Below are 25389 nucleotides of genomic sequence, written 5' to 3'. Positions count from 1 at the left end.
GAAAATCTGTCAGGGCACTCTTACAATATTATGTTCACATGGATGGAACAGACATGATGGTGAAACTAAACTTTCACCTTTGACCACCATAACAATCATCATATATGTGAAAAAAAGACACAACTGAAAAGACATGTGACCAGTCAGCTGTTTTATTGTTGCATAATATGTTTATAACAAAGCGATACAATTAAATATATTGAAACCGGTGATTTAGAATTGCATTGACATAAAGCAGGGGGACTCACAAGTGACAGATTAATAAACAGCGGTGAATATAGTATGAATCAAGCTCAAAAATTACAAATTCTCATTTCATTATAGACTCTCCTTCTAAATGTCCACTTCATTCAAACCCAACACTTCCAGAAATCTCCTCTAGAGCTACAAAAGACATGTTCAGCTGTTCAGATCAACTACTGGTCCTTTGACCACTGCTATAACTGGTGTGGCCCTTCATTTTTTGTCAGGTGGTGCTTCTGTTAATATTTTGTGTTTTCTGTTAACATTCTCTGTCTATATCTTGAATTGATCCACACAGCAAAGACCATGAGTAATCCAGGTATGACTATGAAACGCACGGGTGAACAATTCATCACGGTGGAGACTAAACGTCTTATCCATGATGAATTGTTCACCTGCTTCTTACAGATGTTGTTTTTAGCCTGTTTCCTGATCTCCTCCTGTGACATGTTTTCTGATGAACTTTGAATGCGCTCCTCCTCTTCCTGTATTTCTCTCTCCACTGCTTGTATCCTTTCATCGGTGTAGTACCTTCCATTGTTCTCCTTCACCATCTTCTCTATGGTGTTGAGCAGCTCTGCCACATGGACCTGGTTGCTCCTGTATTCATCCTGTTGCTTGTTCTTCCAGTATTTATTATCAACAACGTGGCACCGATCACCACACATCTTCACCAGATTACTCAGATTCTGATTCTGACGGACAAACTCCTCAATTTTCATCCCTTTAGGGAGGTCATCACCATGAGTGAAGACAACTACACCATATTTTAGAGCATCTTGAGAGAAATGTTCGAACATTTTGTTGATGATAGCTTTCTCCTGTTCTGTGACTTTCTCCACTTTAAGCACAATGAGAAAAGCATGAGGCCCAGGAGCACAAATACACCTCAATATTTCAGGCTTCAGCTGCTCTTCAGATATGCCTGTGATGTAGAAACCAGGGGTGTCGATCAAGGTGATGCTTCTTCCGTTGACAGATTTGGTTTCTTCTTGAAATCTTCTTGTTTCAGAGTTGAGAGTATGGTCAACCTTGAAGACATTCTCTCCAAATATGGTGTTAGCCAGGCTGCTTTTCCCAGATCCAGTTTTTCCCAAGAGGACAATTCTCTTTGACTCTGAAAGAGAATAATGTCCATCAATAATACCACACATTTTATTTTGGTTGGTTTCATACAACACCAATTCTAAAAAATAAGCTGTGATGCTGTGTGAAACTTAAAAACAGAATGCAATGATTTGCAAATCCTTTTTGACTTCTATTTAACTGAATACAGTATATGGTCAAAATATCTAATGTTCAAACTGATGACATTTTTGTAATTGTACAATCATTCTTAATTTGATGCCTGCAACATGTTTAGAAAAAGTTGGGTCAGGGGCAACAAAAACTAAAAAAGTTGTGGAACTCTTAAAAAACACAGTTTAGAGTATTCTAATGCTAAACAGGTTAATTAATAACAGGTGATAGTGTCATGGTTGGGTATTGAAGGGGCATCCACCAAAGGCTCAGTCGTGGCAAATAATTCAACACTGTAAGTGAACAGGTCAGCATAATGGAACAAGTCCCAACCAGGCGGCGAAGGAACCCTGAGGGGGCCTACGCCCCAACAGTGGGAATCTATGGCTACAAAAACCATCCCATTGCTCCTCCAGAGTCTATGATCAGAACTGCATATGAAATAAACATCAGTCTGCTACAATGAAACGATAAACCCACAATAATGTATATGAATTTACCGATTGAAGGGCACCATTACCATGTGTTAAAACAACCTGGGGATATAAGTAAGAGCATGAGACCAGGAGGACAGTGTCTCAGGTGTTGAACTATTCAACATCAACAGTTCAGCATAAAAACACCAAGCCCAAACCAAGCTGCTACAATAAACAATTAAAAGGCCAGATGAGAAAATTAAGTAGTATTCCTACCTATTTGAAATTCATTCTGCATCCCCTGTTGCATTAAACTCTTGCAGATTGGCCTCCACATCAATTCCAATATCATCACGACTGGAACAGGTGACTGGCTCGTTCCCAAAACAATATGAGCCGGTGTTGCCAAGTGTTTCGAAAATATTTCCTTTGAACTGCTCCAGTCACTTAGTGCCCCTGTTCTCACAATCATATCTCTTGATGAGAAAATCATGCAAGCAAAAAAAAAAAGCTACACAAAAAACTCTATCCACATTCTTGCTGTAATGCAGAATGGGAGAAAGGCTCCCATCAAAAAATTCCTCTGTTTGCTTTCCGCATATTTCCTTAGATCGGGCTATCCACCCTCTGGGAGGCTTGAATCTGGACTGTAATGCTTTTAGTGTAACAGATTCAGATGCCTCAGCCTCAACACTGCCAATGTCATCCTAAGATGCTGAGGCACCACATACCGTGGATATTTGCTCCTGAGCCTAAAGGTTCCTTTTGTAGAGTGGGAACACCTGTCACAAAGACCACACTGCAGTGTACAGCATAAGTGTATGCATGGCTGTAGACTCTGTACAGTCATTTAGTGGTGATAAATACTGAAAATAAAAGGAACTATTATTAACTATTATATTTTTGGTAATCTGCTGTGCGGTATATATACTGTATGTCATATTCGCAGACATAAGTCCAAAGATCATTCACATCACATCCTTTGATCACACTCCTTCACTAAAAAAAACTTTGTGACAATTTCAATACTTCCATAATCTTAGTGAGTATAACTTTTAAATGTTTTAATAGCTACACTGAATAGAAATTCTTACTTCCATTAAAGAATAGTGAGCATGGCTGACATATTTTACCACCTTCACGTCTCCTCAGCTGCATTTCCTTTGCTCTACTCTCATCAGTTGTTAAAGGAAATAAAATATTGTCATGTGGTCATGATTTCTCTTCCAACTAATGCTGTTCTGTGCCGCCATCTAGAGGCTGCTGACATATAGTGCAGTGTTGCGTCGTGTTTTTTTTGTCATTTAGGTTTCCATTTCCGTTAAGTCGCTCTCTCACCCTCTCTTTCTGTCTCGACCCCTCCCTGTCTCTCTTTTTCTGCTGTTTTCATGTTTCTTTAGGCTGAACAATAATAATAACGGAATGATCAGATAAAAAAAAACTCATGATTAGTCTATTTATTCCTCAGTGACAGTGTCAGTTATCAACATGGACTGAAATTTAGCCTGAATGTGTGCCCAGATTACAGATTCATTTTATTTGACAGAAATGACTCTACCAACAAAGATGAACACTCACAAACGCTAAATTTGTGTTTATTTTGTTTCTAGAGAGATTTATTTCTACCTCCGACCAACACATTTACCCATCTGCCACCGAGTCTAGTTGAAACTACGGATGAGAAATTCAGGCATGCAGACAAAACAGAGATGAAATACAGTGAGCAGTGTTAATAAAAGTATAATAAAGGTAAGAAATAATCTTAACTTACTGTCCATGTTGTTAGAATTCGTGAGGAGTCACTGGATGTACTGACAGTCTGTGTGTCTCTTGTCCTGTGCTCTGACGCAGCTTTTATTCTAGTTTCACTTTCACTTTCTATTTTAGGAGTGAGGGGATTTGGGAGTCTTATTACATCTCTTGAGATCAAACAAGAGTTAACAGTCTGCCTTCAGACATTCAAACATAACATGAACAATAACAAAGGATTTTGTCAAAGCATTACCATAGATATATAGATATATATACTATAGATATATACTATAGCTAATAGAAACGGACCAATAAAAGGTTTTAAAATATACATTTAACTTTTATTCAAGGAAAAGTGGGGATACTGATGCAAGGAAATGTAAGAAAACTACAAATAAATTATATACTTTGGTAATATTTTATGTTAAATTGGAATAATGCAAATATTAAACAAGGTAAATGGTAAAGACTAACTTGTTAGATTATTAATAGATTTAGAGGCCCACAAACTCATATCATAATATCAAATTATTTTGGGTTGGCCACATTTGAATGATGATACTTTCCTCTCATCTCCTGTAATGATGGAGGGTTGATTTTTAGTAGTGCTAGAACCAAAGCTCTAAGGACAGCAAAGCTGGTTTGGTCTATTTCCCTCTAAACAGAACACTTCTTCTTGTTGGACAATAGTCATGCTGTTGTGTTTAATTGTGTTTTGGGTAGTTAATGAGTGTAGAAGGACCTTACATCGCTATATTATTTTTACTATTAACATGATGACATAATCTTTACAACTATCCAGTATATAGTAGTAATAAGGGTTTTCGCTTATTATACAACTGTACCTTGGGCGACACCTTGGAGTGCTCTTCTGCATTGTTGTGATGCGAATATGCCCGAATTTAGCAGTGAGCGCAAAAGTAGAGAGCAGGAGCCTTTTATCACACGTCGACAATATCTTTTTCAGACAGCCATGAGTTAAATTTCTCGGGCCAACCCAACCATTTGACCAGGACTAGATTTTTACACCCTGATCTCTTTCTGGCCAATATTTTTCCTATTTTAAATTACTTGTTTTTATCAATAATTACTAATTGTCACTCCGGCTCGTAAAACGTGCCTTTCACTGCTTTGCCAGCAAAGTCAGTCAGTCTATGAAGGGGAGGGTCTCGGGCAATTCGCTCCGTTATTGTAAAAATCTCATCTGTGTAAGTCTGTTCGTAGCCCTTTGTAAACACACCCCGCAGTTTTGATATTCTCACATTAAATTTAAAAGTCGCCGTCTTCCTCAGTTTCATTTTGCACAAGCTGTTAAAGACTGTTTTCTCATTGTCCTTATTTAGTTGTGACATAAATGACCCGACATGTTGGTTACACCATCTTTTTATTTGTTTCTTTCTCTGGGCAAGTTAGTTGTAGCAAAAACCCAGACTTCAGTGTTAGTATTTAATGACCCAAAAGAATAAGACAGAGAATCAAGAAACATTTTATAGATTTTATTGACACGCACACAAAGTAGATATACACAGTTTAAAAAGACATTAACAAACAAACAAACTTTCAAGAGTGATGTAATGTAATACACTCAGCGAAACCTGTCCGCCACTATATTCAACAGAATACATGTACCCATTGACTCCCTCATACTCCAACTTTAACCTCACAGAGTTAGCAGTAAGGACGCCTGTGCTACACCTGTCTGTGTGAGGAGCCCCATCCACAGCTACATCGAACGGCCTAGCTCCAGTAGACATACCTATAGCATCATCAGCTACGGAGCGATCCATACATTTGGTTGCTTTCTTGCTTGATAGCTTGCGATGAGAGTCCTTTGCCGCCATGATGAAAAAGAAAGGTAAAATTCAATGCTCACAACACTCGCTTATATGCTTCGAGATAGCCTTAAACACACCCATGTAAACACCCACTAACACTCCCACAAGTTGTTTGTGTGTGAGATGAATTGTTGCATGTTTCCCACACACAGACTTCACTTGCGCAAGCAGCCATATATATCAACAGTCAGAGACCCATTTTAGCATTTTTATTTTTATTCTTATTATCTGTGTGAGAGAATGACGCCCTCCTCCCTCTGCGATTGATTAAGTAGTGGGCCATCTCCCCCTTTCTGCCCCTTCTGTACCTGTTTGCTCTGCTACAAGAGTTACAACAAGTCTTCTCCACACACATTTTATTTGCTGCTGTGAAAACTGAATCGCAGGTGTTATCTGGGCAACTTTATAAAACACCCTGCTGATAAAGAAAGTCAACAGATCAGACACAAACTGTACAGAGAAAGAGAAACAGAGAGAAGTGGAGCAAGATGGTGTGTGAGAGAGTTAGAGACCTGCAGAGGTGTAGGTATGTGTGAGGTCAGCAGATTAAAGTAGTTTGTGAGTAAACACTAAAACTAGGTGGAGAATGAAATAGAAATAAAGTAATGAAATAAGAAATGACCTATTTAAAATAGAGTAATGTACTGTATTTTATTTAAGCTGTTGCATCAAACAACAAAAATCTTTTCAGCCATAGTTTTTACTTGTTTCACTTCACATGTTACAACCCATGTAAACCACCATGAGATCAAAAACACTAGTCAAATATTAATTTAGTATTACTAATATTTTATGTATGATGATGATGATAAAATTTACAAAATTTGATTTTTTTCTTTTTACATATTTCAGTAAAACATATTGGACACAATATGATAAACTGAGTGACACCAGTGCTTGTTCCATTTTCAAGCAGGATAAAAATGTCAGCTTGGTCACAAACTTTCTAAAATTACAGCTAAACAGCCAACTGATATGTGTTTCTCAAAAAGACAGTAACAAAATCTTGATTTATATTTGATCATCACGTCAAGTTGACAGTGTTTCAAACGTGTGACATATTTTGATTGGCCTGACAAGAGCAGGACAGATGGAAGTCACAAGAAGGAGGCCAGACATGTCTAACAGAGCGAATGATGTATAAACGCACAGATTTGTCTGGTTAACAGACAAAGTTTGGTTGGGGTTAGGCCACAAAACCACTTGATTAGGAAAAGATCATGGTTTGGGTAAAAATAAATCCATTATGTCACATGAGGTTACATAACTAAAATTATTTAATACCTCCTCCTTTTACAAACTTTCTTGCTCATTATACTGCTCCTGTCATAATTATTGTGGCAACCAGAGGTTGCTGCCTATCAATAAACTAGTAAGAAAAGGCCTTATGAGGTTGATGTTCTGGGCTTTTTGTGAAATAGCTTGACAGGTATCAGATGGGTTGTCATTAAACTTGGTAAATATATCAATGGAGCCCAGAGGATGAATAACTATAAAATATCAAACTAAAATCTGCTAGACTTCGGTCATCTCCTGACTGTTTGTCTAACATTGAGTCATAATTTCAATTTGTTTGATTCATTGGTTTACCAAATACCTGCAAAACTAATTATATCCAACCAATGACATCAGCCTGCACTTTACACTGCACTTCATGTTCTGTGGTAACTATCAAATGCTAACATGCTAAACTAAGATCATGCTAACATGGTGACATTAGCTGCTACACTCGGCCTTATTTGCCCTCCTCTGTTATTAAATTGATTTAATTATCCCAATGCACCATTCATAAATTGATTACTGTACCAAGCTAAAACTTTATTTGCTCAAAAGACTTTTTTTCATAGATTTCAATTTATTCATTGTTTGCCTTGATGATACATTGTAATCAAAACAGAACCACATCTATTTTAGCAGGAACATCAGAAGCCTATAACGACAGTGTACACTTGATGTTTTAAAAAAAAGGTCTGTTCAAAACATTTTATCCTTCTGGTTTGTGTTACAGTACATGCAATATACAGTACATCAAGCTAACAATCTGTGTTTAGCTCATGAAACAGAAATCAAGAAAGTTTGAAGCACAGACAGGAAATACAACCTATTACATATAATATATGAATAAACATAAAAAGCTCAATGGTAAAAAAAAAAAGATGTCTAGAACAAGATTTTCATTAAATCTGCAGTGACCTTTTATTAATCTTTAATTATATGTCTCCTCTCCAGCCCACCACCCACCCTCTTCAAGAGTCAGTACTTAAGAGTCTTTGATAATTGTTTCGAAGCGACAGTCCGTCCAAAACATCCTGTGTTTTATCTAAAACAGATTCAGCTTCATCCTTGACAGCCTCTGCTGCTCTCTTTACTGCTTTCCATAGTGTGTCTGCTTCCTCAGCTGCATGATATCCTTTGTTACCACCTATCACTCCTCCCGCTACAGCAGCTACTGCTGCAACTGTGCCAACTACTATTCCAGCTATCTGTGCTCCTCCTGCAACAGCTGCTGCACCTCCTTCTGCTGCTGCTCCTCCTACTGCTGCTGCTCCTCCTTCTGCTGCTGCACCTCCTACTGCTGCTGCTCCTGCAACAGCTGTTGCTCCTCCTTCTGCTGCTGCTGCTCCTGCTGCTGCTGCTGCTCCTGCAACAGCTGCTGCACCTCCTTCTGCTGCTGCACCTCCTTCTGCTGCTGTTCCTCCTACTGCTGCTGTTTCGACTACTTTTCTAAGAACCTTTAAAACTGCTGAAACCATCACTCCTAAACCAAAAAAAGCTCCAAGCAATACACCTGTTGCAGTACCTGCCAGTTTTACCATACATTTCTTAAATACTCTCTCCTTAGCCTGCTCTCGAACCTCTTCCTCTGGCATGTTTGGTGATGACTGTCTAATGCCCTCCATGTTTTGTTGTATTTGTTTCTCCACTGCTTGTAGCATCTCATTGGTGTAGCAGCTTCCATTGTTTTCTATCATCCTGTCTACTGACTTCAGCAGCTCCTCCACCTGGAATTTGTTGCTCCTGTATTCACATGTTGGGTTTTCGTTCCAATATTTATTATCAATGACGTGGCACCGACCTTCACACTTCTTCACCAGATCACTCAAAGGCTCACTCTCGCGGACGAAATCACTGACTTTAGATTCATCACAGAGCTGGTCACCATGAGTAAAAACAACTATTGCATATTTTAAGACTTGTTCAGAAAAGTATTCATTTATTTTGTCGATGACATCCTGCTCTTGCTTTGTGAATTTCTTCACTTCAAGCACAATGAGAAAAGCATGAGGCCCAGGAGAGCACTCTGTGATACACCTCACTATCTCAGGCTTCAGCTCATCCTCAGATCTGTGTGTGTCAAAGAAACCAGGAGTGTCGATCAAAGTGATGCTTCTTCCATTTACTGATTTGGATTTTGCCTGACATTTACTTGTTTCGGAGTTGGGAGTATGGTTAGTCTTGAACAGTTTCTCTCCAAATATGGTGTTAACCAGGCTGCTTTTCCCAGATCCAGTTTTTCCCAAGATGACAATTCTTCTGTCTGACACTGAAAGAGAAAAATATCCCTCAATAATACTTTACATTTGTCTTGTGGATGTTCTCACATTAAAAATACACACATGCTCAGTTACAATTAAAATTCCCATTGTTTAAAAATCACAATAAGCTATTTATATTTATTTAATAGATACATTATCCTAATCAGGCAATGAAGAATGGTGCCAATACATAAAAAAGAGGCTCAACAGCATTTCAATGATCAAGAACATCTTGTGTATCCAATCTTTTCTAACAGAACCAATTGCTGTTCAAATAATAATTGAAGCAGAACAGCTGTAAACAGCAAAAAACTGCAAAGCTTTTCATCTTGGTGAAATCTAAAGTTCGGGGCTTCAAATTTGAATTTTATAGGAGCTGCTATGGAGTCATTTTGGTTTTTATTTAGTTTTCAAGCACAATTAAATTCAATTCATTTACGAATAGAATGTCTTTGCATACAGGGTCCTCGCAACATCGTCTCCACCCTAATATAATATGAGTCTTTACCCACCACCTACAAACACTTGATGTTAAAATATAGAAGAATAATTCTGACTCAGGTCAGTTTAACTCACTGTGAGATGACACCAATCCACAACTGCTGCTCTGCATCAGTGGTCTCTGATCATTTGACACTGTAACGAAACAGAAAACAGGAATACATTTATCACCAACAGGCTGAAGTGGATAAAACACAGTAGAGTAAATAAAGCATAGTACTTTTCTTTAACTCATACAACATTTAGAATCAGCTCAGGACATCACAGCTTTTAATTATGAGAGCGTCACAATTCACAGAAGCAGTCTCAGGCAGCAGAGGCAGTGGTTCTGCCAAGTGGTTAGATTAAAATACTTATTGATTTATTATTATTGGGTAATTTCCAAGGGTCGTTATTTTTATATCTAAATGTCATCAAGAATTCACATCTACATTCAGTGTTTTGAATGTGGTGAAATTTTGCTAGAGCCCAGTTTATTTTTTCTCCTTTCTTTGTCATGATATGTTTTTTCCCATTTATGTGGGATGGTGGACGTCATAAATTATTTAACAATCGTAAGTGGACCTTAAGTTGAAGTGAAAACACTTGCTGTAAAAGTGCTAGTGTTGTGTCAGCCAGTCAATACATATACATCTGTACTTTAACACAAGTTAATGAGCTTACTGCATAAATGACATGTGTGCTGATTTGCCAGTAGGTGAAAATACATCAGAAAAGAATCTCAGTGATGGTGTACCTAAAGTTACACATGCACAAATTAAGGAGAGAGGCTGTTATTTTACTTCCTTTCTTTGTGTAAGGTTCAAATTCTTGTTACTATTTGTAGGAGACTTGGATTACACAGGTCAAGCAGAATAGAGGTATTTTATTTTATATATTGTTTTATTTATTTTAGTGGTTATTTACTGGTCACCATTCACTGATATTATTTGGGATATTGTCCAACGTTATTTTCCTGTGAGCCTCCAGCAGTGTTTTGTTGACTAAAAAACTAAACCAGACCTTCGATTAGCATAAGATTGAGTAGATAATGACCAAATTTTGATTTTTGGGTGAACTTTCCCTTTAATGACAATTTTATCTGCTGAAAAGATGTTTATAATGAAGGTAACACACCTGTCACCTGCATGTAATGGTTAATGTGTCTTGTTAGGACTCTGTGCTTCATGATATTAATAGCAAATGATCAGAGTTACAGTCTGATGTTACTCTAAATGATTTTATATATTTTAATCCCTCTAACATGACACGCTCACCTCCAACTCCCCTGTGTTATAATGTGCATTTACTGTGTTATAATTAGATGAAAAACATATTTAAGGACAGTTATTAAGCTTTATGTCTCTATAAATACATACAAAGGAAATGCATATAACAATGTGTGTTATATTTCACCTGTTTTCTTTTTTGAGTGGTTTTTATTTGGGAATTTCAAACATTCCACTGTGCAGCTCAGGCTGATATGAATGTCATTTAGTTTCAAAGTACTTGTTTGTAAAAAAAAGTATTGCAAATATGGAACAAATAATTCTTTGGCCCGATGGTGGCACCAGATGACAAGTTAAGGGATCACCAAAGTGATTCAATGGAATTTCATCCAATACATTATGTCAGTTGTTTCAATACAGTGTGCTGTACAGTCATGTACAGCAGGAAGTCCATTTATTCAAGTACTATACTTAAATACAAATTCATGGTACTTGAATTTAAGTATTTCCATGTTATTCTCCTTTCTTTCTCCTTTATATTGTATTTTATACTCACATCTATCTGAGATATAGTTAATAGTTACATTACCAAGATGGTTTATACAAAACATAGGATGGAAATGTGATGCACTGTTAAAGTATCTGTGTCAGCCACAGCACTAATATTCTACATATTCCTGGATTACCAATATAATATAATAATAAAAGTGGGCAATTTTCTTTCACTTGATACTTTACATTTTGCTAATAACACTTTAATACTTTAACTTGAGTAACATTTACTTGCACCATGTGGTGTTGCTGATTTTACTACATAAAGAATCTAAAAACTTCCTCCAGCACTGCAGAGATATGAAACAAAGTCAACTCACCGTCCATGATGTCCAAAAAGAAATGACTGTAGTCACTGTGACTGTTTGATCTCCTAACTATGTGTTTTTCCTCTTGTGTTCTTGTTGTGGTTTGACTTACTTTCGTTTTCTACCAGTTTGACTTGTTTGGCTGCACCTCAACAATGGAGTGAGTGTCACATAAAATTCCTGATGCAGACTTTCGCTTATACAAAACGTGTCTCATAAGTCTAAGCAAAAAACACATCACACATTAAAATAACATTTAATCAACTTCTTTTTTAATGCAAAGAATGGTGTTTTATTTCAACACATTACATCAGGCTCAGGTAAAAACAAAGAAGTTGCTGAAGTTTGTAAAATGATAATACAACATGACAAAAGGCAAGGCAATAGAAAATACAATATTTATTGTTCATCCCTAATTAATCTCTATAGAGATTAATGAAAGGTACACTATGCTACTTTTATTCATTCCTTTTAACCACTTCCTCCCAAAATGAGTTCTCTCCAAAGATGAGAACTCTATCATTGTGTTTAATTGATTTTTATTGTGCACAACAGGAAAATGACTTCACAAAACAGAATTCAGTGAAACTGGTTATAAAAGAACAATTAAAAGGTCAAGTAGTTCGACAAACAGTCCACCTTCAAGAACTGCAGCTGCTTGCTTTCGTTTCTTCATCTTTGAAATTCTGACTCAAGTTTTGGCTGGGATTGAAGAATGTGTCAGGTGATGGCTGTACCTTTGATAGGTTTCAGGGTGGTGACCGTGGCTGGTAAAGAATGTTGTTTTAATGGGCTTATTAATGGAAAAGAGTATTAAGAGGCTGTGGAATCACAATTACATGAGATTAACTGATGTGGACAACAGTTGGGTACTCCAGCCGTCCTGACAGTGCAGGTCAGTCATGGCACATATTGTGTTCAGTGTAAAGAAAATTATTGGCAACAAGTAAATGCAACAAGGAAATACAATCGACATGTTGCTGCACCCTTTCATACCTTTTTAAGGTGGAATGCTTTGTCTGTGGGTCAAACAACAACTTGAAAGAATTTTTTAATTAGTTTTTATGCCATGCCCAACTGCTGGGAATCAGCTGTACTGGAATGCAGACCGAAAACAATAAGACCGGTAAGGCCAAATGTCAGAGCGTTCATCCCTGATTTTCATAGTCTAACGTGATGTCTTTAAATGTCTCGTTTTATAAGTCTAAAAATCCAAAGATATTTGATTTAATATGATAATAAATGAAGGAAAGTAGGAAATCTCCATATTTGAAAGGCTGAAAAAAGTATTTTCTGCCATTTTTGCATGAAAAATTACCCTTAATCAATTAACAGAATAGTTAATATTTTTTTTGTTTTTTGTTTTAACCGCTTGCCCAACACTCACACCAGGCAATACTTATCACTGAGCCCTCTGCTTAATACATCAAGGTGGGATTGATTTAAAAAGGAGGCTGCAGGGTTTGTTATCAGTGTTGTTAAGCAGTGGTTCCCGAACTGTTTCCCCCCCTACTTCTGTCCAAAGAGCCCACAACACCCCAAAAGAAAAAGTGATTCATTCCAAAGCTTTATTGTCAAAAATTAAATTCATCAGTTATATTTGCCTTAACTTTTTTTTTTTTAACAATCCAACAGCAGACAGACTTTTAAATTGTGTTTTAAGTTCATGTGGAATTTTTTGACCCCCTCAGAGCAGACAAAGCCTTGGGATTTTTGTCACCTGGACAAAGAAGAACACAAAGAAGATACAAAGAAAATTTATATTTAAAATTTTAATTTATATATCTTGCAATTTGATTTGCATTCTTCAGTAATAAGTGAAAGAAGTTAACTCACCATCCATGTTGTTGAAAGTAAAGTAATTGTGGAGACAATCAGAGGGATGAGACTGCCAGTGTATGAGGATATGTTTCCTGTATCCTGTATCTGTATGGTTCTGCAGTGTTTTTACATTGTTTTATTTGTCTTTGCACAGGATAAACAGGACAAGTTGTTTTGACATCATTCACCATCATGAAACTCACTGCTCAGTCAAACAGAAAGATTAAGGGTGTGGAGAACTAAGTTTTCCCGTGGGGAAATACTAAACAGTACAGTGATGAATGTTGGTTTTAGTGGAAAGTTTATGTAAAAAACAACAGAAAGTGGAGCTCTACCCTGAACTAATCACTGGTTTAGGTTCACTGTGTTTTATTGATGTATTTTTATTTAAAATGGTTACATTTTAAAACTTGCGTGTCACCATTTGATGCACCCTACAGATGATATCTTAAAGTCAATTCACCTGTAGTCTCTTGGAAGGTCACAGCAAAGAAACAGCAAAAAAACATTACATAAAGTTATAGAAATGTCACAACTTGACCTTACTGTGTGAGTTTACCTGGAATTCCTGTTTGTGAAGGAGCTAGTGTCACGGTTGCAGGAATTCAGTGTGGGAGGATATCACCTGTCTGCCTACAGTAGAAACAAAGCCTTCTCCTTCTCCTTCTCCTTCTCCTTCTCCTCAGAGAACAGCATTATCTCTGAATGACATTCATGTCTCTGGTTTGGAAATGAGTTGTATAATCAATGGAGCCTCTGGTCAGACCTCAAACTGACAGGAACTTGGAGAAGAGGATGGGGAGACAGCTCACTCTCACACAGCACCACCACCATGGAGAGGATGAAGCAGGGGGTTTGGGAAAATCAAGGAGTTTATTACCTCTTTTTTTGGCCAAACAAGGGTTCACATGAGACTATGACCAGGTATCCTGAAAAAATCAGGATATTTCCAAATTTTGAGCAGCTGTCCTGAATCCTGTTCTGTTTGTCCCAAAATTTCTCTGTATACTGTATCAAAATACTTATGTAGGTTATCATTCCTGATTTTAGTCATTACAATGTCCTGTTCTTTTTTGTAAATTATGTCAGTATTACTGATGTACTTTCACTTCTCTGTTGCACTGATTAAACTATCATAAATAACAGATTGATGTAATTTGACCCACCGTAGAAGGAATTTGCGATAAAATACGGAAATGTTTTAATGTTTGTAGCTCCTACAACTTAATGACAATCTTATCAGCCGAAAAGACATTTAAAATGACAGGAACACACCTGTCACCTGCATGTAATGGTTAATGTGTCTTGTTAGAACTCTGTGCTTCATAATATTAATAGCAAATGATCAGAGTTACAGTCTGATGTTACTCTAAATGATTTTATATATTTTAATCCCTCTAACATGACGCGCTCACCTCCAACTCCCCTGTCTTGATTTTCACCCATTCTCATCTGATCACCCAACATGAGACTAACATCAGACGTCCAAACATTATGTGACACCCAGCTAAGCTCTAAAAATGCATACAGGTGAATGTCAGTAACGAAGCCAACAGTCAGTGTGGGTCAAAATGCCATAACAGGCTGTTTTATTACAACAAAGGGTCACTAACATCAATTAAAAAGGTTAAAAAGTAGAATGTCTCGCTGCGGGGGGGTACCAAAACATAAAGAAATAATTAAATACCAAAGCAGCAAAACAAAATAAACCCTCCAATACCAGTGCCACAGCAAACCTTAAGATGATAACACCACAAATCAACAGGTGAACCCCCACTGCACCAGCTGCTCCTGTGACCAAAGGCCAACACCAACTGCAGCACTAAAACAAAAAATAAAACTGTAGATTAAACATATACTCAAACTACTAAAACGCAATGAACAAAATACAAATAAGTAACATAGAATATGTTGTAAACAGCAACCAGCACTTTGCCTGTAAATTTAACAGAGCACATGTTAAATCTCAGTCTACACACATGCAAACAATGCTTGATAATAAAGAGACATTCTCATATATTGCCACTGGTACTATTCTTGGACTGTTAGGACCTTTTACAAAAGAAAGAATAAATTGTTGGCAGACCCACGTTTTTACAAAGATTCCATATTTGCATAATACATACAAAAAATTTCCTCATCTTTTTTTAATCTCTGCTGCACTCTTTCCTGCTTCCTGTGGTATGTCTTCTACCTACATATTAAAAATCTTACATCTTAAATCTTGACATCGCTGCTCCCACAGCGGCAAGCACAGGAGCTGGCCCGAAAGATGCAACTGCTGCTGTACCAAAAAGAAGTGCTAACAATACACCTATTCCAACACCTGCCCATTTCATCCTAAACCTCTTAACTATTCTCTCCTTAGCCAGCTTTCTGATCTCTTCCTTTGACATGTTTGGTGATGACTTTCTAATGAGCTCCATCTCTTTTTGTATTTCTCTCTCCGCTTCTTGCAGCATGTCATTGGTGTAGCAGCTTCTATTATTTGTCCCCATCATCTTGTCTATGGACTTCAGTAGCTCCTTCACCTGGAACTGGTTGCTCCTGTATTCACTCTCTGGCTTTTCTTTCCAGTATTTATTATCGATGATGTGGCACCGGCCTCCACACTTATCCACCAGGTCAGTCAAAGGCTTATTTTGGCTAATTAGATTTTCGACTGTCCATCCGTCAGGTAGTTGGTCACCATGAGTGAAGAGAACTGTTGCATATTTGAAAGCTTCTTCAGAAAAACACTGGCGTATTTTGTCGATGACAGCCTGCTCCTGCTCTGTGAAATTCTCCACTTTAAGCACAATGAGAAAAGCATGAGGCCCAGGAGCGCACTCTGTGATACACCTCACTATCTCACCCTTCATAACATCCTCAGATGTTTTTGTGTCAAAGAAACCAGGAGTGTCGATCAGTGTGATGCTTCTTCCATTGACAGATCTGGTTTCTGCTTTACATTCACTTGTTTCAGAGTTGAGAGTGTGGCCAACCTTGAACCGTTCCTCTTTAAATATGGTATTAGCCAGGCTGCTTTTCCCAGCTCCAGTTTTGCCCACGACAACAATCCTTATTGGCTCTGACCCTGAAACAGAATATTGTCCATTAATAATACTGCACATTTTGTATTTTGGTTGTCTTCATATGAGCTCAATTACCGTAAAAATCCTCATGAGTCAAAAAATCACAGTGTTTTTCATTGGGATTTTTTGACTCATGAGCTGCATTAACATATTAAGAGAATGAAGGATGGTGTCAATGAAAAGAGGCCCACAGTCATATTAAAGGACCAATATGAAGGGTTTAGTGGCCTCTAACGATGAGCGTGTAGATTGTGCCCCCCCCCCCCCAACCCCCGTCCAAAACGGCTCATTCTGAAGTAGCAAAAACTCAGTGATTCCTATACACTAATGAAAATACGTATGAATATGAATATGTTCCATTTCTGCCATATTGTTACACACTGGTCCTTTAATAATCAAGAACATTTCTCATATCTAATCTCTACAAACAGTAACAACAATCACTGTTGTTTTACAAAGTAAATAAAGCAAAAGATTTTGATCTGCTTGATTGTAACTAATATAAAACTTAGGATCAGCCTGGAACATCATTAGCTTTTAAAAATGAGCACATCACAGTTCACATGATTAGAGCTGCACATGACTCACTTGAATCAGATTTGGCTTGTTTATTTGTTTGTTTGTTGGCTGGTTTGTTTTCAAATCAGCACAACACTGAATTCATACATCAACCTACACGAGTCTCATGATTTAGTCTACTTCATATTTTAATGTTGTCCATTTTAGGCACAACAAATTTTATATGTATGGCAATAATAGTACTTCATCATGTTTTCTCCCTGAGAATACCACCCAAGTCAAGTTTTGTCGACCACAGAGGCATCCAAGAGAGCAGTTTTGCAGAGACAATTTAATGAGTTTATGGACTTTGGATTACAGCACAATAGAACAAATGCTTTTGCTCTTTGCACATGGTAGTTACAGTGTGATTTAAATTTTATTCGCTCTGTTGGACAAAAATGTCACTGAGGACATAAACACCATGGTTTGCCCATTGGGGGAAGTGAAAAGGCATGAAGCCAGTCAAATGGAATGAAACCTACAGCGACTGCACTGTAAATATTTTCTGGTTTGGTACCATACAGTCAGAGAATTTGACATGATAGACCCCATATGCATCTGTGTTGTCCTAATCTTAGTTATAAATAAAAGACAAAAATGCAAATTAGGTATTTCTATTCATAACAGTACACCAGTTAATTGACCATCTTTAAATAAGTAGCAATAGAAAGGTATAAAGGAGTCCAGGTAAGAGGCCTCCATGATGAGTGTCAGTTCAGAGGTCAAAAAAAGTCATCTTAATCATAATCTTAGTGAGGATCACTTTTAAATGTTTTAATAGCCACACTGAATAGTGAGCATGACTGAAAGTAAAATATTGACACCTATGGATGAGATTCTGCAGCTGCATTTCTTTTGCTCTACTCTCATCAGTTGTTAAAGGAAATATAATATTGTCATGTGGCCATGATTTCTTTTCCAACTAATGCTGTTCTGTGCCGCCATCTAGAGGCTGCTGACATATAGTGCAGTGTTGTGTTGTGTTTTTTTGGTCATTTAGGTTTCCATTTCCGTGAAGTCGCTCTGTCTCACTCTCTCTCTCTGTCTGGGCTCCTCCCTGTCTCTCTTTCTCTTGTCTTGTGCTGTTTTCATGTCTCTTTAGGCTGAACATTAACCAAATGTTGGAATGATCAGATAAAATTATACGTAGGCCAACTTATGATCAGCCAGTGTCAACATGGATTGAAATTTAGCCTGAATGTGTGCCCAGATTACAGATTCATTTTATATGACAGAAATCACTCTACCCACAAAGATGAACACTCACAAACACTAAATCTGTGTTTATTTTGTTTCTGGAGAGATTTATTTCTATCCCCGTCCAACACATTTACCCATCTGCCACCAAGTCTAGTTGAAACTAGGGATGAAAAATTCAGGCATGCAGACAAAAGAGAGATGAAATACAGTGAGCAGTGTTAATAAAAGTATAATAAAGGTAAGAAATTATCTTAACTTACCGCCCATGTTCTTAAAAGAGAAATTAGTGAGGAGTCACTGGATGTGTGTCTGTGTGTCTCTTGTCCTGTGCTCTGACGCAGCTTTTATTCTAGTTTCACTTTCACTTTCTATTTTAGGACTGAGGGGATTTGGGAGTCTTATTACATCTCTTGAGATCAAACAAGAGTTAACAGTCTTCAACTGTATTTTATGTTTTGTATTAACTATCAAATGCTAACACACTAAATTAAGATAAATGAACATGTTAACATTACATTCATTATTGTGAGGATGTTATCATGCTGACATTAGCTGAGCCTTCATACAGCCTCACAGAGCTGCTAGCAGGGCTGTACACTCTTATATTATTTCACTCTGTACAGTAATTTTTGATGAAAAATATTTCAACTTTTATTTCAGTTATCTCAGTCCACCATTCATAAACTGATTATCATACAAAGTAAAAAAAACAAAACAAAACATGTTTTCATAGGCTTCAATTTATTGATTTTTTATATTTGATCATGCAATACAATCCACTTAGAAGAACATTTTTTTTGCAGGATACTGTCTATCAAAATTACATTATACATATATTAAGTGATATTTTCTGGTCAGCTTCTGCAGGAAACAGTGATCAATGTTTTAAGAGGAGACAGAAATACAACCAACAGTGTACAATCATATGATTAAAGAAAAGATATTCTCTATTATTGCGGTTAAAATGTTTTACATTTGTGGTTTACAGTAAACACAATAAACAACTCATCAAACCAACACTGTGTTTAGGTCATGAATCAGATAAAAATGACTAAACTTTGCAGCTCAGACAAGAAGTACAACCCAGTACATTTTACATATGAATAAACATAATCAGCAGGCTGAAGATTGTCAAGAACAAGATTTTTATTTAATCAAAAGGGAGATATGACTTTTTAATGATTGATTCTCTCCACTTTCTTCAATCGTCACGACTTATTATATTTTTTGATCATGCAATACAATACACATAGTGCGACAACTATTTTCGCAGGACACTGTCTAACAAAATTACATTATACATATATTAAGTGATATTTTCTGATCAGCCTCTGCAACAAGAAACAGTGATCGGAGAAAGACAGAAATGCAGTTTACAGTGTACACTTGTTTGATTTTCAAAAAAGATCTCATCTATTATTGTTGTTAAAAATGTTTTATGTTTGTGGTGTACAATATAAACAACTCTCTACAATATAAACAATATAAATCTCTAGAAACAACTCATAAAACAGACACTGTTTAGCTCATGAAACAGGTAGAAGTGACTAAACTTTGTAGCTCAGACAAGAAGTACAACCCATTACATTTTACATATGAATAAAAAAATCAGCTCAATGGCTGGATATTGTATAGAAGATTTTCTTTTAATCTACAGGGAGATATGACTTTTTAATGATTGATTTTAGCGACGTGTCAATACATCAGCTGCCAATGCACCAGCTGCCACTGCACCACCTAACGCTACTGCAGCAAGTCCAGCTACAGGAGCTAGCACTACACCACCTACCAGTGCTACCAGTGCAACTTTTTCATATGGTGACAGTGAACCAAAGAATCCCTTCAACAATTGATGTATTGTTGTATCATGAAATTTGGCCACAAGCTCGGCGTGTACAATGTCCCTAGCCTGGACGCTGGCGTCTGTCGCTGACATGATTGCCCGTGTCTGTCTGATGTCCTCCATTTTTTGTTGTATTTGTTTTCCCACTGCTTGTAGCAACTCGTTGGTGTAGCACTCTTCTTTGTTTTCCCTCAACATCTTGTCCACTGACTTCAGTAGCTCCTCCACCTGGAATTTGTTGCTCCTGTATTCATCCTCTGAGCTTTCGTTCCAGCGTTTATTATCAATGACGTGGCACCGACCTCCACACTTCTTCACCAGATCATCCGCAAGCTTATTACTGGAGACAAAGTTGTGAATTTTCTGATCTTCTTCAAGGTCATCACCATGGGTGAAGAGAATTACTGCATATTTGAAAGCCTCTTCAGAAAAGTATTCTTTTATTTTGTTGATGACGGCCTGCTCCTGCTCTGTGAATCTCTCCACTTTAAGCACAATGAGAAAAGCATGAGGCCCAGGAGAGCACTCTGTGATACACCTCACTAACTCAGCCTTCATCTCCTTCTCAGATCTCTTTGTGTCAAAGAAACCAGGAGTGTCGATCAATGTGATGCTTCTTCCGTTGACAGATTTGGTTTCTGCTTTACATTTTTCTGTTTCAGAGTTGGCAGTACGGCCGATATTGAATAGTTTCTCTCCAAATATGATGTTAGCCAGGCTGCTTTTCCCAACTCCAGTTTTTCCCAAGATAACAATTCTTCTGTTTGGCACTGAAAGAGAAAAATATCTCTCAATAATATTGTACATTTGTCCTTTGGTTGTTTTCATATGCAAAAAGATACAAAACCTTAGTTACAATCAAATTCAAAATATACATATGATAAACTATGTGTTACCAAGGGTTCACTTCCAGTAGTCAGGAGGTGCAAATCAAGTGAGTAATTAAAACAGGAATACATTTATCACTAACAGGTCGAGATGGACAGTAGAGTGAATAAAGCATAAGACTTTGCTTTAACCCATACAACACTTAGGATCAGCTCAGGACATCACAGCTTTTAATTATGAGTGGATCACAATTCACATAAGCAGTCTCAGGCTTTCTGAGTGAAAGAATTCACATCCACATTCAATGTTTTGAATTTGTTAAAATCTCCTCTGGCAATGGTATTGTGTGACATATGTAAAAAAAAGATAACCGATGCCATATTTGTTTTGTGTATTTATAATTAAAAAGAAGAAGAAGAAGAAGAAGAAGAAGAAAGCTGGAGTCCGGAGAGGCCATATACTCTGTTGTCTGTCTGTCAGGTGGAAGCTCAGCACTGCCCCTAGAGGCCTGGAGCACTTCCATTGTGTGACTAAATTTGTAGCGTTTTCCTTTTGCATTTTTCCTATTTGCAACATGTTTCTGTATATGTAACATACTTAGCGCATGTCTGTATTTGCAGCATTTTCCTTTTGCATTCGTTTTCGTATATATATCCATATACATATATATATATAAATATATATATATATATATATATATATATATATATATATATATATATATATATATGTATATATATAAATATATATATATATATATATATATATATATATATATATATATATATATATATATATATATATATATATATATACATATGTATATATACATATATATATATATATAAAACAAACTGTGCATGTTTTTGTCCATTTTGTCTCATGGTATAACCACCATTACAGAAATATTCAATCACATGTTTTAATTTTAATAAAAAACCTCATTATGAGAACATAGCAACACATTAATGACTCTTTTTCATCAAATACGTTTACAGGCCTTGCTGTAAAGCTTAACATCATGAAAATAATGATCATGGACACACTGAATAGAAATCTGTAGCTCCATTAAAGAATAGTGAGCATGACTGAAAGTAAAACACTGATACTTATGGATGAGATTCACAGATTTTTCCACCTTCACATCTCCTCAGCTGCATTTCCTTTGCTCTACTCTCATCTGTTGTTAAAGGAAATATAATATTGTCGTGTGGCCATGATTTCTCTTCCAACTAATGCTGTTCTGTGCCGCCATCTAGAGGCTGCTGACATATAGTGCAGAGTTGTGTTGTGTTTTTTGGTCATTTAGGTTTCCATTTCTGTGAAGTCGCTCTGTCTCACCCTCTCTTTCTGTCTCGGCTCCTCCCTGTCTCTCTTTCTCTTGATTTGTGCTGTTTTCATGTTTCTTTAGGCTGAACATTAACCAAATGTTGGAATGATCAGATAAAATTATATGTAGGCCAACTTATGATCAGCCAGTGTCATGGACTGAAATTTAGCCTGAATGTGTGCCCAGATTACAGATTAACTTTATATGACAGAAATGACTCTACTCACAAAGATGAACACTCACAAACACTAAATCTGTGTTTATTTTATTTCATGTTATTTGAGAATATTTTTTATGCCTAAGGCAGTGCCTTTGAAGACTTCTGGACAATATTTGTCATTGTTTTTGGTTAATGTATTTTATTTAATGTTGTGATGTAAATTAGTGTTTGTGAATGTGTTTCCTGTATAGTCTCTGAGTTAAAAAAAAAAACAAACAAAAAAACACATTAACTTCCTCTCTGCACACAATGCAAAAAAAAAAAAAACTGTGCATGTTTTCACACGTCCATTTTGTCTCATGGTATAACCACGATTACAGAAATATTCAATCACATGTTTTAATTTTAATAAAAATCTCATTATGAGAACATAGCAACACATTTATGACTCTTTTTCATCAAATACATTTACTCACAAACACTAAATTTGTGTATATTTTATTTCTAGAGAGATTTTTTTCTACCCCCGTCCAACACATTTACCCATCTGCCACCGAGTCTAGTTGAAACTAGGGATGAAAAATTCAGGCATGCAGACAAAACAGAGATGAAATACAGTGAGCAGTGTTAATAAAAGTATAATAAAGATAAGAAATAATCTTAACTTACTGTCCATGTTGTTGTTAGAGAAATTAGTGAGGAGTCACTGGATGTACTGACTGTCCTGTGTGTCTCTTGTCCTGTGCTCTGACGCAGTTTTTAATCTAGCTTCACTTTCACTTGCTGTTTGAGGAGCTTTTGAGAGTCTTATTACGTCTCTTGAGATCAAACAAGAGTTAACAGTCTGCCATCAGACATTCAAACATAACATGAACAATTACATGCAGCATTACTCAGCATTTGTGTTCATGTGGAAATTTTTGGAAATAGAAATGGACAAATAAAAGGTTTTAAAATATACATTTAACTTTTATTCAAGGAAAAGTGGGGATAGCTACACACTAATGTAAGAAAATGTAAGAAATCTACAAATAAATGATATACTTTAGTAATGTTCTATGTTAAATTGGAATAATGCAAATATTGAACAAGTAAAATGGTCAAGACTAACTTGTAGCTGATTAATAGATTAAGAGGACCTCAAACTCATATTATATTATCATATTATTTTTGCAGTTGGCCACATTTGAGTAATGGCTTTCCTCTCATTTCTTGTAATGATGAAGGGTTGATTTTTAGTAGTGCTAGAACCAAATCTCTAAGGACAGCAAAGCTGGTTTGGTCTATTTCCCTCTAAACAGACCACTTCTTCTTGTTGGACAATAGTCATGCTGTTGTGTTTAATAGTGTTTTGGGTAGTTATGAGTGTGGAAGCACCTTATTTCACTATATTATTTTTTAATATTGATATACAGTACCAGTCAAAAGTTTGGACACACCTTCTCATTCAATGGTTTTTCTTTATTTTTATTACTTTCACTTTTGCTGTTTTTTTCATACTATTTTTCAGTCAGTTATGAAGTACAACAATTTACTCATAGGAGCCTCAACAGGTTAAATATAATTTAATGCACAGGCAATTTAGCCAATGAGTTTATGCACTTTGGATTACAATACACCAAAACAAATACTTTTGCTCTTAAGTATTATTGTATTGGATCAGCAGAAATGTTTAATATTATTCCCAAACACATTTTTGTTTCCACATATTGTATCCTGTAGGTACCCAGTATTGAAAAAAAAAGCTGTCTATATTTAAGTGCCAGAAAGAACTGATGTATGTTATTAGTACGTGATTCATACAACAGATTAACACTGTAAAGTTAACCTGCAGAAGAGAGTAAATGGCCGGTACAATCAAATCATTTTTGACATTCACATACTATATTTTCATTTTTATATGGATCAAAATGCTGGCAGCGTGGAAATCAGTTGTCATAAACAGAATAATATATATATATATATATAAATTAATTGTCACCATTTGATGCACCATAACAGATGAGTCAATTTGCCTCTGTAGTCCCTTGGAAGGTCACAGCGAGGAAACAGCGAAATAACATAATATAAAGTTATAGAAATGTCACAACTTGACCTTACTGTGTGAGTTTGCCTGGAATTCCTGTTTGTGAAGGAGATAGTGTCATGGTTGGAGGAATTCAGTGTGGGAAGACATCACCTGTCTGCCTACAGTAGAAACAAAGTCCTCTCTTTAAATATCACCAGAGAACAGCATTATCTCTGAATGACATTCATGTCTCTGGTTTGGAAATGAGTTGCAGAGTCAAAGGAGCCTCTGGTCAGACCTCAAACTGACAGAACTAGAATCACCATCACTGGGCAGACTTACTCATATTAAAAATAAAATATTTAATATGAGTCTAACTAAAAACTTTGTTTGCTCAGATTCTGTCTGTCAAATGGTTCTGACACCGATTCTTTGCTATCAAGTAGTATATATTTTGTTTCCCCCAAAACCTTACAAACAAAAAATACAAAGAAAAAAAAAGAACAAATCTTTGTTGGGTTGTGATGAGAGAGCCCATCTGTTGCACAAGAAGCAGGAAGTTGAGGGCAGTGAGCACCGACACAGTGATCAGTTTTGATGACCTACATCCTGATAGTGTTTGTCAAACTGTAACATGGGCCAGATGATGGTCATGGTGAAGTAGATGATGACCACCAGGAACCTGTAAACTGACAGGAACTTGGAGGAGAGGATGGGGAGGCAGCTCACTCTCACACAGCACCACCACCATGGAGATGATGAAGCAGGGGGTTTGGGAAAATCAAGGAGTTTATTACCTCTTTTTGTTTTGTACTAACTAACTATCAAATGCTAACACACTAAATTAAGATAAATGAACATGTTAACATTACATTCATCATTGTGAGGATGTTATCATGCTGACATTAGCTGAGCCTTCATACAGCCTCACAGAGCTGCTAGTATGACTGTAGAATATTATCTTATTTCACTTT

General features: G+C 36.6%; 2 protein-coding genes across 2 annotated transcripts; both read right to left on the bottom strand.

The window, feature by feature from the left end:
* Positions 1–136: 136 nt before the first annotated feature.
* Positions 137–14107, bottom strand: LOC146305879 (GTPase IMAP family member 8-like). The gene is made up of 4 exons (XM_084713149.1): positions 14049–14107; positions 7746–9058; positions 3670–3684; positions 137–1360 (listed from the first exon to the last, which is right to left on the bottom strand). Exons 1-4 carry the CDS (start codon positions 14105–14107, stop codon positions 483–485), a joined length of 2265 nt encoding a protein of 754 aa, XP_084569275.1. The 3' UTR covers positions 137–482.
* Positions 14108–14651: 544 nt separating this feature from the next.
* On the bottom strand, positions 14652–20911 carry LOC146305878 (GTPase IMAP family member 8-like). Its single transcript, XM_084713148.1, has 2 exons — positions 19939–20911; positions 14652–16487 (listed from the first exon to the last, which is right to left on the bottom strand). Exons 1-2 carry the CDS (start codon positions 20894–20896, stop codon positions 15622–15624), a joined length of 1824 nt encoding a protein of 607 aa, XP_084569274.1. The 5' UTR covers positions 20897–20911; the 3' UTR covers positions 14652–15621.
* Between the last annotated feature and the right edge of the window lie 4478 nt (positions 20912–25389).

The sequence above is a fragment of the Lutjanus erythropterus genome, chromosome 23, assembly GCF_056507025.1.
Source record: "Lutjanus erythropterus isolate fLutEry1 chromosome 23, fLutEry1.hap2, whole genome shotgun sequence".
Taxonomy (NCBI): Eukaryota; Metazoa; Chordata; class Actinopteri; order Lutjaniformes; family Lutjanidae; genus Lutjanus; species Lutjanus erythropterus.
This window is presented reverse-complemented; position numbering and strand designations above follow the sequence as displayed.